Source organism: Coturnix japonica, chromosome 3, assembly GCF_054131305.1.
Source record: "Coturnix japonica strain WE chromosome 3, WE-NBRP24, whole genome shotgun sequence".
Classification (NCBI taxonomy): domain Eukaryota; kingdom Metazoa; phylum Chordata; class Aves; order Galliformes; family Phasianidae; genus Coturnix; species Coturnix japonica.
The window spans coordinates 35,799,218-35,815,866 of NC_140665.1; the positions used below are offsets into that span (position 1 = coordinate 35,799,218).

The 16,649-nt window shown below is 35.9% G+C and overlaps 1 protein-coding gene across 6 annotated transcripts in view; it reads right to left on the reverse strand.

Annotated features, from left to right (window-relative positions):
- The window catches only part of CHRM3 (cholinergic receptor muscarinic 3), a 252,239-nt gene that overhangs the window by 172,301 nt on the left and 63,289 nt on the right, over window positions 1-16,649 (reverse strand). For 5 of the 6 annotated variants that reach the window (XM_085541292.1, XM_085541291.1, XM_085541290.1 and 2 more), the window contains exon 2: window positions 3,487-3,597. Coding sequence is in view for 2 of the 6 variants with exons in the window: in XM_015857818.3 (XP_015713304.1) it covers window positions 3,487-3,509 (23 nt within the window). In the remaining 4 variants the exon portion in view is untranslated. Of the gene's footprint in view, window positions 1-3,486; window positions 3,598-16,649 lie in introns of those variants that run through there. The other variant, XM_085541293.1, reaches the window with a different exon arrangement.

Here is a 16,649-nt window from a genome sequence, read left to right on the forward strand (position 1 = left end):
TAAGAATGCAATGGAAATAACAAAAATGAATTGTTTTTCATAGTTACTGACCATGATTTACAACTGAAATGAAACACCTTACTTCAGTTAAAACACTGAACTGCAATAAGCCATTAGCAGAGAGGTTGAAACTAGAGTTCAGCAGCAAAACATTCAACACCCAAGCATTTCCTTACTTAGTATTGGTCTAGGAGGTATCTATATTTGATTTTTGACAGGTTGTTTTGAGCTAAGAAAGGAATTTAAAATTGAGATCCAGGGCTTGACCTTCTCCATGTTTTTTTGGTGATAGTCTGGTGTGTGGGTTTTCTGGGTTTTTGTTTCTTTGCTTCCTTTTAAAGTCTGATTACATAGCTCTAACACCACTGAGCAATTGTTGATGTTATCCCTAAAAGCTGTTGTCTACACTGTGTAACACTCCAAAATATAGCTGTATGTACTCAGACTTTGAGATACCCAGTGCAGATCTTTAAATTAAGCTTTCTAGACTTTTTTTTCAGTGTACCTACCAAGTAATGAGATCATATACTTAAAATCCTTCAGCTATTCTTATAACTTAACATATGGTCTCACCCACTTATCTTGTTTGTAGATGTTCTGATCTTTAATGTTTTATATATCCTTGTATTAATTATCATAAATATCTCCATAAACAGCAGCTAGCATCTGCTCTTTACAGCTTTTTTTGCTTTTGTCAGTCTGTGCTGACTTTACATACTCATAATCTTAAAAAAAAAAAAAAAAAAAAAAGGCTTTAAATATTAAAACACAATATGAAGTTTCAGATTTTGTTTGATTTTGTCTGTTTCTAATCCCAGTGGAGCTGACTGTACCTTTCATCCACAAATACATGACAAAATTGGTATCAGCTGGTTTAAATCAAAATGAAGATATGATACAATGCATGCTCTAACTGTAAATTTTATATTTCCAGTACTGTGCTTGTAAGACATTCCACCTCCCATTCACGTAACTTATTGTATTTTAGCACACCCTCTAAAAGGCTGAAACCATCAGCACAATTCATCTTTTTGTAGTAGGTTTCCCTGGTCTAGCTAAAAGGAGTATGAGACTTGGGAGCAAATCGAAACTACTGTTTCTACAATTATAAATTACTGTTTTACAGATTCTATATGTCTATTCCCATTTTGAATCTTCCTTCTTCTGTAGGGCTTGAATTCAACAAATAAGGCCCATTTAGTCTCAAGATAACACTCCTGCTGCAGTAGTAGGAAAATATCCTCCAGAGTTTGAATCGAGTAGTAGCATTCAGTCTACTTCCTCACATCCATGTTAAATTAAATCCAGCGATAAAGAAGACATGAGCTAAGATTCTGGGTTATTGAGTGTTTTCTGGGTATTTAGTGTTGGGATGACATGATAGTGAGGGAAAGACCAACATGCCCTTCTCACACCTGGCCTCTTTGCTTGAAGGGTACAACTGATGAATAGACTGCCAAAGCAAGCAGTTTGTGTTTGGTTGTTTGTTGTTTTTTTGGTTGTTTTTTTTTTTGTTTTTGTTTTTGTTTTTGTTTGGTGTTTTTTTTTTTGTTTTGTTTTTTAAATCATACACACAACATAGAAAGAAACTTCCTAAACAATAATTTAAAATATGACTTTTTTGTTTGTTTGGTTGGTTGGTTGGTCATGAAGGAAACGCTGTAGATTGCATTCTGTTCTTATGTGGGTGGACACAGAGAATAATTTCAGTAAAATGTGGTGCAGCAGATCTGTAACAGGAGACAAAATCCCGCAGTGTTTACACATACAGGGTAGACATCCTTTTCTCCGTTTAAAGAGGTTACTCCTTCCACCAGACCTGTCACAAAGCCCTTACTTCACCATGAATCAGTGCACATTCAGGATGCAAAACCAGGCTCAGAAATGCATGGCACACTGCTGATAAGGAGGAGGAGAAAAGAAAAGGTCAAGTCTTTGAAGCAAATCAGCTAATTCTGCAAATAAAAAGCCTGGTTAGGGAACAATGCAGAACTCAATGAATACCCGGGGAACTGCCTCACAGAATCAACAGGTAGTAGATAAACCATCAAACACTATCACTTTTTTTTTTTCCCCTCAATAATTTGCCAGTGGAAACAAGTGAGGTGATGTTTTCTTTGCTATTTATCTGGTTCTCTGGTATCAGAGCTGTCTGGTTTAGGCATGTCATTCAAAATGCAAAGCCAGATTGACAGTGGTAAGAGAGGTAGATGAAAGGTGTCCTCCAAAGAATGAAGAAGACATACTAAACCTCTGGCCACTTCGCTGTGTAAATAACTTACTTCCACCAAAAATAACAGTAATCAATTTCACTGGCAAATATCCCTATCTATTTATACAGAATATTTAAACATGTCTTTCCATTATCAAATGCAAACACATCTCTGGAAACTGTATTGCTTCTGTGTTACTTCATTACAGTACTTAAGCACATCATAAGAATGGGTTTGATTAATTCCATTGTTTTGTCTTTTCTATTCTTATTGCTTTCATCTTGGATTTTTTTATATTTTTTTTCATACTGTTGCATATTTCTAAGGACTCTGAAATTAGAACAGGAGTGGAAAAAAATAATATTTTTCATGCTGGCTTTTCAGGTCTTTTCTTTCAACTTGTACTCTAGACTTACATTTAAGGTAACAAACTTTTATGTCTAGTTTTTAACAATTGCTAATCATCCATTCAATCACAAACAAACTGCCATAAGAGCCAGGTTAAAATCACTTAAAAAAGGAGAAGAGACAAGACCATGGGAATTTTAACCTCAAATGATTGACCTGATATTTGGGAAGGATTCTGGGCTGCTACTTCTGATGCATTAAAGAACAGTCAGTGGAATATTTTTATATCCAAATTCAGTTTGTCAGCATAAAATGTTCATTTGGTCAAATGAACAGCTTGAGCTTTGGATCACATTATTACATGTCTGGACACTGTGGAAATCTTAAATGGCAGTTTTCTTATACTTTGCGAAGCCTTGATTTTAACGTTATTAACAATATTCACAGATACTACAAGCAGAATAATTGTAGGCATAAAGTATAGAGAGTGCAAAAATAAAACTGCGAATTCCTCTGAATATTGTCTCCAACATATTTTTCCTGTGTTTTTCCACCAAAAAAAAAAAAAAAAAAAAAAAAAAAAAAAGCATTTGGCTTGAATCTAATTTGACCTAAAATATTAAACACTGAGCTAAAAATGCTTTCAAGCTGAAAGGAGAAAAGCAATTCAAGGTGTGTGTAAAGATCTTTGCGTAGCTCCAAAATCATCTCAAAAAAGAGGCAGTTTTTCTAAGTCATTTTTTTTTAATCCTTTAACAGTTTAAGAACTGTTTTCTGTGCATAAAGTAAATTCACAATGCTACGCTAATCCAAGTGAAAACAATGTGAGCACCATCCAGTGCAGTTTACTGCATGATTTTAGTTCCTTCTCTGAAGTAAATAAAAAAGGTATTCGTTGAGTATGTAATAGAGAAACAAAACTCACCATGAACAAGGAAGAGGAGACATATATTGTGTTTCAGATGACTGTAGATCATCCAGCCTGTAGCTGGATATACCACACACTGCTGAAAGATTTTGCCATAACGATCAAGATCTAAAAAAAAGACAAAAACACAACAGATAATTAGACAAAGAAATCATAAAAACTGAGAATTCCGTATTTAAAACACGATCTTAACTTTCATTGCTCTTTGAAACATAATTTTAAGGAAAGTTAGAAAAAGCCTGTTTTATACTATCGTCATCTAGCAAGAGTTTATGTTATAATAGCTGTAATGTATTTTGTTTAGTTAATTCATCTGCAGTTCTTTTGAAGGTTTTGCAGCTTTCAGACTCTTCAAGAGTCAGATTCCTTATTCATTTTTGTTCTGCGATAATCATTTTATGTGCTTTTACTCAAATTGATGCTTTCCAGGGCCAACTCCAATATATATTTATAAACCTGAATCATTCTTCCATATTACCTCCATACTTCTATGTGATGCTGCAGAAGTCTGATTCAAACAGAATATTTGACAAATTTGGGAAGACGCATTTTTGCTCAGAGTGAAAAGAGCTGGTAGAGGTCTACATTTTGAAGAATCTCATTTTGATATTTTCAATATTTCCTTACAGAAGAAACTTTATTTCAAATTTGAAGTTAAAATAAAGTCATGACTAAAGAGAACATGTGATCAGAACATTGTGGCTGGCCTTTCACAGATCACTTTAAAACCATGAAAGTCTGAAATACATTTTTAATCAGATATGGAATAAAACTTCAGAAGTTTGTCTCAGGAGAGGTTTTACACTTTCCATGGAACTGCACAGACCTTAGAAGTTATCAAACTGATTTTCTTTTCACATTTAAAGGGAAAAGCTCAACTTAAATGAATGCAATTTTCTGACTATTTTCTGGAAATTGTTGCAACCACATGTTATATCTTCCTTTTGTCCCCTGCATGTAAATTTTGTTGATTCAGGAAGCTGCATGAGCCTTCCAAATACTTAATCCTCTGTCTTGCCTTTCTTCACAAAAAATCTGTTATAAACACTGAATTACGCACTCAGCCAAGTCATATACAAATTTATTAAAATTGGATGAGTAGAAAATGTCATCACACAACTTTCCTACAACCAAATATTCTTATCTAGAATTACTGTACAAGGGAAATAATTTTTAACTGGCAGAAACATGAAAATATTTTTATCATCATGGAGACTTCCGTGAAATTTAAAACAAACATGTTTAAGAAAAGACATTCCAGTCAATACCAACCATTTTTAATACATGCTTTCTTCTAAATAAATGCTTTTCTACACTCATTTTCTAATTCTCTTTCAAAGGATAAAACTACATATTTTCAAACAAGGTTAGACTTTGTGCAGATGCTCAGCAACTTAAAGCAGATCCTGCACAAGGCTACTTACTGCTCCTGCTTCTAGCATCCTTGCTGTCTTTGCAGCACAAGAGAATAGGAGTTGAGGAATACTTTATCTTTCGAGTCAGGTCTGTCTCCTCCAGCCATTCATCCTTGGCTACAGACCCAGCAGTGCTGGCATTAGGGACAGAGTAGTGCAGGGTTAGGCCGGCACAGAGGAAAGGCATACAACTTAAACTGACTCTGCGGCTATGGATATGTGCTCAAACTATACCCTTGTTTTGAGAAGTATTTAATCTGTGGAGACAGCATTTCACTGTTTACTGTAGTATTTTGAATGCAGTATTAAAAGCTTTCAGCTTTCTTACAATATACCAGTGCATTATGCAATAGAAATATCTAAAATTTACAGCTAATTAGGGCAATTACATTCAAATAAAATGTAAAGAAAAAAAAAAGTTGAAAATTTGATATGGTCATTTGGGATCTTTTACAAAATCTTATTTTTTTTCACATGGAGTCTTCAAGAACAGTTTTAGAATAATCTTTTCCCATAAGATGTTTTGATAAAGACATTTACTTACATTATTTAAATGACTTGCATTTCACTATTTCCAACTCCGAATTTAAGAAAAAGCACCAGCCTGGCTTTGCCAGTACAAAGAAATGAGCAATCATGTAACTAAATTTTCCCCTCAAGCTTAACCTCTCTTGAACAGGATTAGACTTTTGTTGACTACAAAATCAAAACAAAAAACCAAAACATTAAAGAAAACGTGGAGAATTTTTCACTCTATTCACTGCCTTAAAACCTATAAAATTCATTTGATAACTCCAAAACATTTGTAGTTGTTTTTTTAATATACACCAGCACATACTCTGCTTTCCGCTACAGCAGCACTTTCCCCAGAATTTTCACAAAATTCATCTAATTCTTCTTCACAGCATGAGAAGTTATAGGACACAGAAGGCAGTCAATGAGTACAATGAACACAGCCTGGCTAGAGAAACTTTATTTTCCAAATAACTCTACTTTCTCTAATTACACCATTGCAAGTAGTGGAAAACTCACATTTTGGCCTGTGGTATCTTGAATACAATATCTTAAGAAATAAATAAATAAATAAATAACCACTTTGCAAGGATGAATGTCATTGTGTTGTTGTTGTTGTTTTGTTGTTGCTGTTGTTTTGTTCTGGGTTTTTTTGGAATACACACAAGAACAAATAAGGCAGTAATCTTAACAGAGGCTTTTTCTAAATATTTCTGAAAGTTATTAAACTCTCAAATTGTCTCCTGCAGCAACCTGAATTATTTAACAACAATAATGTTTTAAGTGTTTTTTAAAAAAGGAATCAAAGAACAAAATATCCAAACTAACAGCTACAAATCTGCTCATAGCAGCTAGTCTTGGTCTATTGCCAGCATGCAAGTGGCATGGTGGGATGGTAAGAGGCCATTCCACATAAACACATAGCTGGAGGTGCACACACAGCCAGGTAGAAGACCATTAACCTAGCATTTGCAAAGAGACAGTGCAACCAGCCCCTGGATGCGAATGCAGACTAGTACAGTGGCACAGTGGGTAGCACACACTGAGCACACTGACTTTAAGATCAGAGAAGCAAGAAAGGACACAATCTCCAATGATGAGATAAGTCTCGGTTCACTTAGAAACAAATTTAGACCATGCCTGTGCCTCATTGCCATCCCCACAAAAGCACTACTAAAAAAGGGCAATTTTTTCAATATCTTAAGTAACTACATAAGCATCCAGATGGAACATGAATTAGCAATTGATTCCGCTAACTGGGAAAGTTGTTTTCAAGGATATGATAACAACTGACAGAAGTAGTTTGCAGACATTATTCTCTATCAAATTCTGTGCTGTCATTCCATTAAGGATAAGTCTTACTCTAACAAGCATCCCTAACTGAAAACTAATCAGAAGCCATGGTATTTTGAATGTATTTCACAAGTGAAAGGTGATTCTTGGAAAGCTGATTGCAAATGCTCATCTGACACTAAGAATCCTGAATCTCTCATGTTCCCTCCAATCAGGCTCCCTTGCTGCTCACCTGCACACGCAGTGACAGCCTCGGGAACAAAGCATGCAGCCTTCCTAAGTATCTATTTGTTTGTTACGTTCATTAGTTTTCATTCATCAAAATGTATCACAGAGGAGATGATTTGACATGCCTGCCACACTAATTCTGAGTATAATTCTTTCCTTTTTGAAATCAAACCATGGCCACTACTTGGAAGAGTTAACAAAAAGAAAATGTGAAATCCCAAAGGTCTTGCCACCTCTACACTGTGCTAACCAGGACCCACCATGTAAACATGTACAAATGCTAAGGACTTTTATGATAAACACTCGATGTTCAGCTCATTTTAAATCAGTGATGGTATTCAAATTGATTGTTATGTATACAATTTTCCTTATCTGCATTAAAATCTCTTGTTAGGTTTTGTTACACCAAGATTTGTGCTGATGATGGGCTAAATGCCAACTGATTATGATAACACACTGAAGAATAACAATATATTAATTGTGTACAGCAGGAAGAGAAACTGGACGCATCTGTCCCCTTATAATGAACTAAACTGGATCATATCCAGATGACTGAACATTTTGGCCCCTGGCAACTCTTGTAACTGTTGTTTTAATCAATCTTTGGTTTACATTATGAATATGCAATATTTTAGAACAGTGGAGTTGCCTATTATTGCTTGAAACTCTCAAGTTTGTTTTAACAGTGAGACCCTATAACCGCAATGCCTAATGAGTACTGATAAAGTGCTTTTTAGTCCTTATACTAATGCTATTAGCCGCTGACCTATTTTCAAAGTGTAACCAATCAAGCTCAATCCAAAAAAAATTCTGCTCCTCAGCTGCCAAAGAATATGACTTTCCATTAAAATGCTATTTTCCAAAAAGAATAAATGTCCAAAAAGTAAATGTAATTAAGCTGTACTAGGAGCGCAGTTAATTAAAAGTACATCTGGCAGCATGCATTGTTCAAAAATAAATAAATAAAAATCTCAATTTTCACAAGGATTTGGCTGATATTAGCTTTTCAAACAATGGATTTTCAATTCAGACTCAGGAAGAAAGGGCCAAACACCTGTGATCTCTGGACAGCGAGCAGTGCTTATAGTAGAGAAAATTAATCTGTGGAACAGAAGTTACATCTCCTTTGCACATCCTTCATTGCTTTTTAGACAGCTATCCCCTACTATACTATAACCTCATTCAGTGGTAGCAATGTATTTAAGACATCAATGCTGATACATATAATGATTACATAATTATTTAATTTATTTCAAAATAAGAATGATCTCATGAACAGTGCCAGTTTGGCTTGAAGTTGAGGTAGGAAGGTGTAGCAATCACTAGCAGTATCTTACTTCTGCCGAGTATTTATTAGAAGTATTTAGATGAACAATTTGCTATTAATTTCTCATTCAAACCATGGTTTGTATCTGCATTTAGGCTATATATTTCTCAGTGCTGTGCTAACATTTGACTGAATGGTTTTTAAGTTCTTTGTTGAAAAAAAAAATGTTTTGCTGCTGTAAAAGCACAGAATATCAGAGCCAACATGTCAGGTCATATAGGCAGATGCTACATCACCTCTTACATGGGTGTGGATGAGAATAAAACATGCATTTATCATCTGAGAATCATTTTGAAATGCTGTGTAATTTTTTAAAGTCTTTCCTCCTAAATCAGTGCGTGAACTTCCCTTGTCACTCACTCTTTTTCATTAGCAGGGCATCAGGCAAAGAAATAGGGCTAATGTATTTCCTGTGAGGGAGCTCTGTTCTGAGCAAATATGTAATGCAAATGTGACATTACTTCTTCAGTGTTGCCATGAACATTCCTTTCTGTGACCTACAGGTGCTGCAAGGCTGATTTCACAGCAGTATTCAGTCTCCAACTGAGTCCCTGCCAAAGGTGGTCAGGAGCAACTGTGCTCTGTACCTGTCAACTACCTATTTCTTTTTCTTTTTCTTTTTTTTCCCCTCTTTCTCTCCTAAATGAAAAGTTTCAGACCAATTTTTCACCTGGCAGAAAATAGTTGTGTTGGCACCCCTCCACCCTGAATATTCTTAATGCATCAGTGGCAAAAAGCAGATGCCGCCTGCCAAGGACTCTGCTTCTCAACACAGTAAAATTCTGTAAACAGCCACTTATACTGCAAATCAAATAGTTATGGCTTCATATTCTATAAAGCAAACAATATCTGGGGGAAGTATAGATACTGCTGCGCAACCTATTTTTCCATACTATCATTTCCTCACCTTTTGCCATTCGGTTATGAATAAAGCAGGGGAGTAAGGAACAAAGTCGGAACTGATGGTATAACAGGTAGCCTATCTTATAATCATAGAATCATTAAAGTTAGAAAAGACTTACAAAATCTTCCAGTCCAACCATCTACTTGTCACCAATAGTTCTCACTAGACCACATCCCTCAACACAACTGCTAAATGTTCCTTGAACTCCTCCAGCGCTGCTGATTCTACCACCTCCCCAGGCAGCCCATTTCAGTGCCTGACCACTCTTTCTGAAAAGCAGTATTTTCTGATGTCCAACCTGAACGTCCCTTGGCACAACTTGAGGCCATTCCTTCCAGTCCTGTCACTAGTTACACAAGAGAAGAGGCAAACCCCCAGCTCACTACAACTCCCCTTCAAGTAGCTATTGAGAGTAACAATAGTTCATTAAGAAAACAAAACTAAAAGAATACAGTTTTTACCTAGGAATGAAGCCTATCCAAGACTGACGGCAGTTAAAGTCTGAGGGCAGAGCATGGCTCCTTCGGTCAGATAATCCTGAGAGCAGCAGTATGATTGTGCTCAGTATATTAATCAACAAGTGTTAATCAACACCAATTAACACTAAATATGCCAGCTATATCATCAGAAATAACAGATCTTCAAATACTACCTACAATGTAATAAAACCAGGGAGAAATGAAGTTGGAACAGCTTCATGGCACCTCAATACGCATCATCATCAGCAATGTGGATTTGGATCAGCAGTGAGGCAGTAGCACAGGGTCTGGTTTTACTCCCCTTAGAAGTGTCATTCTTCCTCTCTACTGGCACCCAATGTGGTGCTGCAGTTGCCAACTGCATATACTACCTGGTATTAAAAATATGAGAACAGTCCTTCCTCCTTGAGAGTAAAGAAAGAATTTAAGAGGTCAGGGAAAGAAAGCTGCAGTTTCAGAGCCTGCAGGTCACAGTCTCACTATGAGGTAATTTAAACTGTCAGTAACTGGCCATTCTGCAGTGCACACAATGAGGTTAGTGACAACCTTACAAATAGAACTCATGGCCTTCATATTAGTTGCATTAGCTGTTTTCATCTGGCAACTATTGATGTAATGCGTTTGACTAGAGTTCATTACGATTTCCCTCACTGTGGGGTATGTAGGCACCAAAGGCCGTAGATTTGAGGACTTGGATCTCTCACACTGTTTTCTTCTGACAGATGCAGTTGTGAAATGTTGAAGATTGTCCCCTCCTCCATTAAAAATATAAAAGAAGAAATAAAAAGAAATAGTAGCACTTCAGAATTAAAAGTAATTTCGTACCTGCACATTCTAAGCTGAAGAAAACTCAATAAAGGATGTGACAGAAAGTAGGTTATTGCAAAATCAGAAAGATTTTGCAGATACATGGACTTGAGAATTATTGGTAAGACAAAATTCTTTTTCTTTTCTCTTCTCAGCCTGATCTAAAGGATGTCAACCTGCTCACAGCAGGGGGACTGAAATGAGATGATAGTTAATGACCCTTCCAACCCCAAGCCATTCTATGATTCTATGGTAATTTTCTGAGTCACACTTGAAAGATAAATAAATTCTTAAGATTTCACATCTTGCTCTGCTGCCTGGCCATAAGCCAGTACTAAGCTCTCAACTCCGTGCATCAGCGCTGCTTTCTTATTAAATCATACCACCAGCTAAAACACAGTCCGCACCTACATGCTTACAAGAGTCCAGCATCAGTCAAAAACCCTCAGGGACCTCATGGCTACAGGTTAAAACCAGAAACATACCAGCACATCTAAAAAGAACGCAGCAGAGCGCACTAGAGGAAAGAAAAAAAAAAAAAAAAAAAGTTTAAAAAAAAGTTGGGAAGAAGTTGAAAAGCAATGATACCTCCCCTACTCCAGAAATCACAAAGAAGAGGTAACAAGCAGTGGAAGTATTGCTTTCTCCTGAAAATTACAGTTTACAAGATGCATGTTTAGAGTGATGGGATTGTGGAAAGGGAAGGCCAGAAGCTCAAAATAGGGAATACATAGGCTAGGACACCAATTAACTGTCTCTCAGGGAAGGAAGCCAGTGGGCTCATTTAACAAAGCATTTTTGCTGAGGGATGAAAAGACAATGGAGATACCAGAGGCATGGACCACAGGTTTCTTCTATCTGCCAGAAGAACTGCACTGGAAGTAGGATCCAGCAAGTACAAAGGAAGTCTCAAGAGATGGGAACAAAGAATGGTTAGAAAATGTGAGTACATTTATTTTCCTGCATGTTGTGGTTTAACCCAGCTGGCAGCTCAGCATCACACAGCCTTTTGCTCACTTCCCCATTCTTCCAATGAAATGGGGAAGAGAACTCGGAGAAAAAAAATGAACTCACGGGTTGAGGAAAAAATTACATGCTAAGACAGAAAAAGAAGAGAGAAATCACAGTAATGAAAATTATATATTTATCAAACAAGTGATGTGCAAAACAGTTCACCACCCACTGACTAATGCCCAACGAATCAGCAACAGTCTCCCACTGGTCAACTACCCTCAGTTTCATAAGTTGTTTTGTTTTGTTTTGTTTTTTTTACATGATGCCATATGGTGTAGAATGTCCCTTTGGGCAGTTCAGGTCAACTGTCTTGGTTTCGTCCCCTCCCAAATCTTTGTGCCCCCAGGCCTCTTGCTGGTAGGACAGTATGAGAAGCTGAAAAACTGAAATGCCATTGGATCTGTACGGTACCACTCAGTCACAGCTAAAACATCAGCATATTATCAGTATTTCTTTTCTCCTAAAGCCAAAACATAGCATCATACTTGACACTATGAAAAAAAAATTCAACTGCCACAACTGAAACCAAGACACTGAAAATACAGTATAGCAAAATGCCTTAATAACAAGTACTTTGCTACAGGGTGTAAGATTCAGGAAGTACAAATGTCTTTCAAGTAAACAGAGGATGTCCATCAGTTCACAATATATGCAACCCTCTAAATTGCTGAGTATATAAGTTCAGCAGATACCTTCTGTTATTAAGGCATAGTACACACTGCCCCAAATTGTCAAATCATTCGACAGATTTTATAGAAGGTTATAAAACACAATCTTTAAGATATATTCTTCTTACTGTTTTAGTATAATCTTTATTCTAAATCAACTCTAGAAAACAACAAAAAAATCAGAAAACTTTTCCCACACAACTGATGCAGTTTCCCTGACTGAGATGCTGTCAGCAAAATCTGAATGCTCTTCTGCATCCCTCTTTGTCTGTGTGGCTAGGAAGACACAAAGCTATTAGAGTGTCTCGGAAGGTACTTTTTCGGGAAATAAAAAGAGATGGGCAGTATTTTTTCTCCTAATTGGATATAAACAAATAAGATAAAGAATTCTGATACTACAGGATGTTCTGTACTTTGTTATGTGGTAGATTTATTAGTAATAATTATGAAAGTAAGTTACAATCAAAAATCATTAAAGTGAGATTAAAGGCTTATGCTAAACCTATAAAAGCTACAAACTAAAGAGTAACCTTCAGATACTAAAAGAGCTTCTGAAAAACAAGGCTAGAACATGCTATATATGGAGAAATAATCACACCTGTAAACTTCAGGAAGATGTCTGAAGAGCTGTACAATATATTTAACTGGAATAAGAATTAGAAATGCAAATGATAATAGTTTTTAGAACCTGATAGACTTCAGAACACCCTTCTTTAAAATACTTCTTTTTGGTAGATAAAACAGTCACAAACGCTTGTGCTTCAAAAACAGCACCTCAACCTCTCTTCAAATGTCTGATCTGTCAATACAAACACTTGGGCTATAGGTTTCTATTACAGTTGATTTCTGCTGCTTTCAAAGACTCAGAAACTACATTTTGGCTATTGCTGATTTCTACTCTGAACAATATCGTGTACCTTGTGGACTCAAAATGTGAGGCTACTTTGTCATTGTGACAAACATGAGCCTACTTTGACATCATGACATTCTACATTCAGGTGCTACAAAAAGGCCTAGTAAAGGCTAAATTACAAAAATGAAATAGATGTTTTCAGTATAGGTCAGGTGGAAAATAACAGCTTATTTCCTGAATTGTTTTTCCCATTTTCTATCAGGTATGTGCCAACAGGATATACAAAATGGAAGATTTTCTACCCCCCACCCCCCTGTTTACATGCTTTTCAATGTGTTTGTTGTTTTTTTTGGTTTTTTTTTTTGTTTTTTTGGCCCCATATACTACAAGTACAAGCAAGGCCATTTTCTTCCAGCATTCCTGCCTGAGCCACCTCATAGCAAGGTGAGAGCAGGGTTCCTTAGGGCTCTTTATGCACTCCTGCTAAGCTCTCTCGGCACCTTCCAGCAAGGCCCACCAAGCCCAAGCTCTTCTGGGGCTTCTTGGCAAGCATGTCACTCTGCAGTTCCTACACTTTCTAGTCTCACAGCCTATGTTCTTTACTCTGATCAGCAATGGATGAGATAAATTTGGGGGGAAATTTCATATGGGTCTGCTTGAAAATACAAGCTGTGCTACTCTGAGTACAGAAGCCTCACACCTGTTGTTACTGGTGCGCTGACAGCTCCCTACCTGCACTATGTTGGTAAGTTTGCAAAACATAGGGCTTTAATGCTACATTCCAATGGTAAGCACTGCCAAGTACCCACAATGCTAACCAATACTGTACCTCTGAAACTGGCAACTGATGAAGAAGAGCACAAACATACAGAATAAGTAGTGAAGGAGAAGAGCACAAACTCTTGCTGTCTTTACCAATTGACTCTTCAGAAAGGAGAAGGATTTCAAGGCTAGTGAAGACTAATTTCTACACTGTATTTATCAAAAATCCCATAATAAAACAGTTAGAATAATTCAATAAAGCATCATCAACAAAAGATGCTTTGATTAAAACACAATACTCTTATGCAGTTCTCCCTGTATCTTTATTACTCCTGATCATTATCTCATACTACCCACAAAGCCATGCAACTTCATAACTGTTCTTTATACAACATAACAGGATAGTTGTATACCTAGTAAATCCTACAAGTACAAAACCTAATCCTGCATTGCAACAGCTTTCAGAAGGGTAATGGAAAACAAATAGGTATGATTATTTCATCCTGCTGGAATACAAACAAATATTTTATTTAACAAATACATTCAACATTTATTTGCTTTTAAAAGAGATTACAGTGAAAAAGTGACTTATATTCCATGCAGGTACCATCCAGAGCACATGCTGTCAACAGCATTTCTGCTGTGTGTCCTCTGAATTTGCAAATTTGCAGAGACTCCAAAATTTTGTTTGAGGCATACGCTTTTGCTCTAAACAGCCTTTTCACAAAGAAGATGTTTATATATTCCTAAATCAGTTCTAAGCATATAACATGGTTGTTGTATTTTTTTTAAGCATTAGAGGGTTTTGAAAAACTAGTTTGAAACTGGAACATGCAAAGCAAGTTTGCATACATATTTCTAAAGGGCAAACTCTAGGGGATGATGGGGTATAAGGGGAAGTCTTTTATTTAGATTTGTGTTTTGTTGTTTCCATTTCCAGACTCCATTAAAACAAACAAACAACAAACTGCCCTCCCCACAAAAAACCCCCTCTACAAATTCCTGTGGTTTCATTTTCATTAGTGTTTCACTACTACTGTTCTTTTTTCCTTAATAGAAAGATAATAATCTTCCAATATGTCCTTCACAGATGGTCTGTCATACTTGAAGCCCATTTGTTTCTCTATTTGCTTACGAAAATATATATAATCACATAAGCTGAAGGAAATCAATATTTCAAATACCAGTGCATTTCATACAGTACACAAGTAATGTATAATTATTATTACTAACAATATATACTATATCATAATACTATATGTATCATAATTATACTATATTATTATCACTATATTGTATTATTTTATATTGTTATATATTATATATTATAAGTTATACTAAATTATAATATTATAAATACTGTATATTATATATGTATATATACTGTTATTATATACAAAAAGGACATCAAATTTAACCTTGCTCTCCAGCCTAATTAATTATAAGAGCATATTTAAATTTCTAAAATCCTCAATTAGACATAAAACAGCCCTTTCTATAGCATCAGACTCAAGTTCAGTAAAACAGCAGTAAATTTCAGACATTTAAAATAAAAGAAAAATCACATTCTTCTGTCAGGCTTTCAAAATCAGGTGGATGAGAGCATATAAGTAGTAAATAGAGTAAAATAAGTATTTTTACATGATTGCTGACTCAAAAAGAATGATTTGGCTGTAACTATATTTAAAAAAAACAAACAAAAAACGTTATTCTTCTTTAGAATTAAAAGATATTAAGATAGTAAACTTCTTCATTGCAGTAAAAGCTTCACATAAACAGATAATAGACAAAGAAATACGGAAGCCAAATACTGCATGCTCCCTCTTAAAGAAACCATTTGAAGCAAATCGCCCATGAATTAATGAAAACAATGAGGCGCTCAGCGATCCTGAACAAAGCTGATGGAGAAGTACATGCAAAAATGTAACAACTAAAGACTGCCTCAGAAACTGGCTTCTACAGATAAAACATCTTGGAGGAGAAAAAAAGGAAAAAAAAAAGAGAGAGAGAGAGAGAGAGAGAGAAGAGGGAAAAGGGAAAACACTGTTTAACTAAGTGGAGTTTGGCTTTAGTAAATTCCAATAAAAGTAATGAAGATCTTTACTACCTATACCCATAACTGCAGTGACACAAGGCCAATCTCAGAAAATGAGATCTCAAACACAATGCCTTTTTCCTCAAAGTTAACAAAAAAAAAAAAAAAAAAAAACAACTTCCTCAGCCTCCCTGTAGACAGGCAACTCTATATTTTAAATGGCAATCATGACAAATCAACAAACCTTAATTACTACCTCTTTACAGGCTAAGCAAACTATTTTTGTAATAGATTTTGTTCCTCCAACTGTCTAAGGCAGTAATTATAATTGCATGATTTTAATCCTGTATTGGAGAGTTAGTACTGAAGTCCACTTTGTACATCCAGCCAAACTAAAGATTTTCCTGCCCAGTGACCTGAACACATTTCATTATTCCAAAGATTTGAACATTTTCCTTTAGAAACCAGAGCATAAGCCACTGAAGTGAGATAGTTGAAGTCTTTGTAATAAGAAATAGAATCATAGAATTGTTTGAGTTAGAAGGGACCTTTAAATGTCATCTGGTTCAGGGTCATCTTCCTAAAAATGTGTGCTATATTGCCTTTTTTCCAGTCACAAGGGACTTCACCTGACCACCATGACTTTTCAAACACCTCTGAAAATGACTTGGCAACTACTTCAGATAGTTCCCTCATTCCCTATAGGGATTCGAGAAGAACAGTTGCAAGTGAAATGTAAGACAAAAAAGCATGTTGAGTACCTCAGTCTTTTCCAGTTCTCGACAATCTGCCTGTATTGCTCACTAAGAGAGTACACCTTCTTGGACTTTCCTTTTCTGATTGATGTAACTATAGAAGCCAT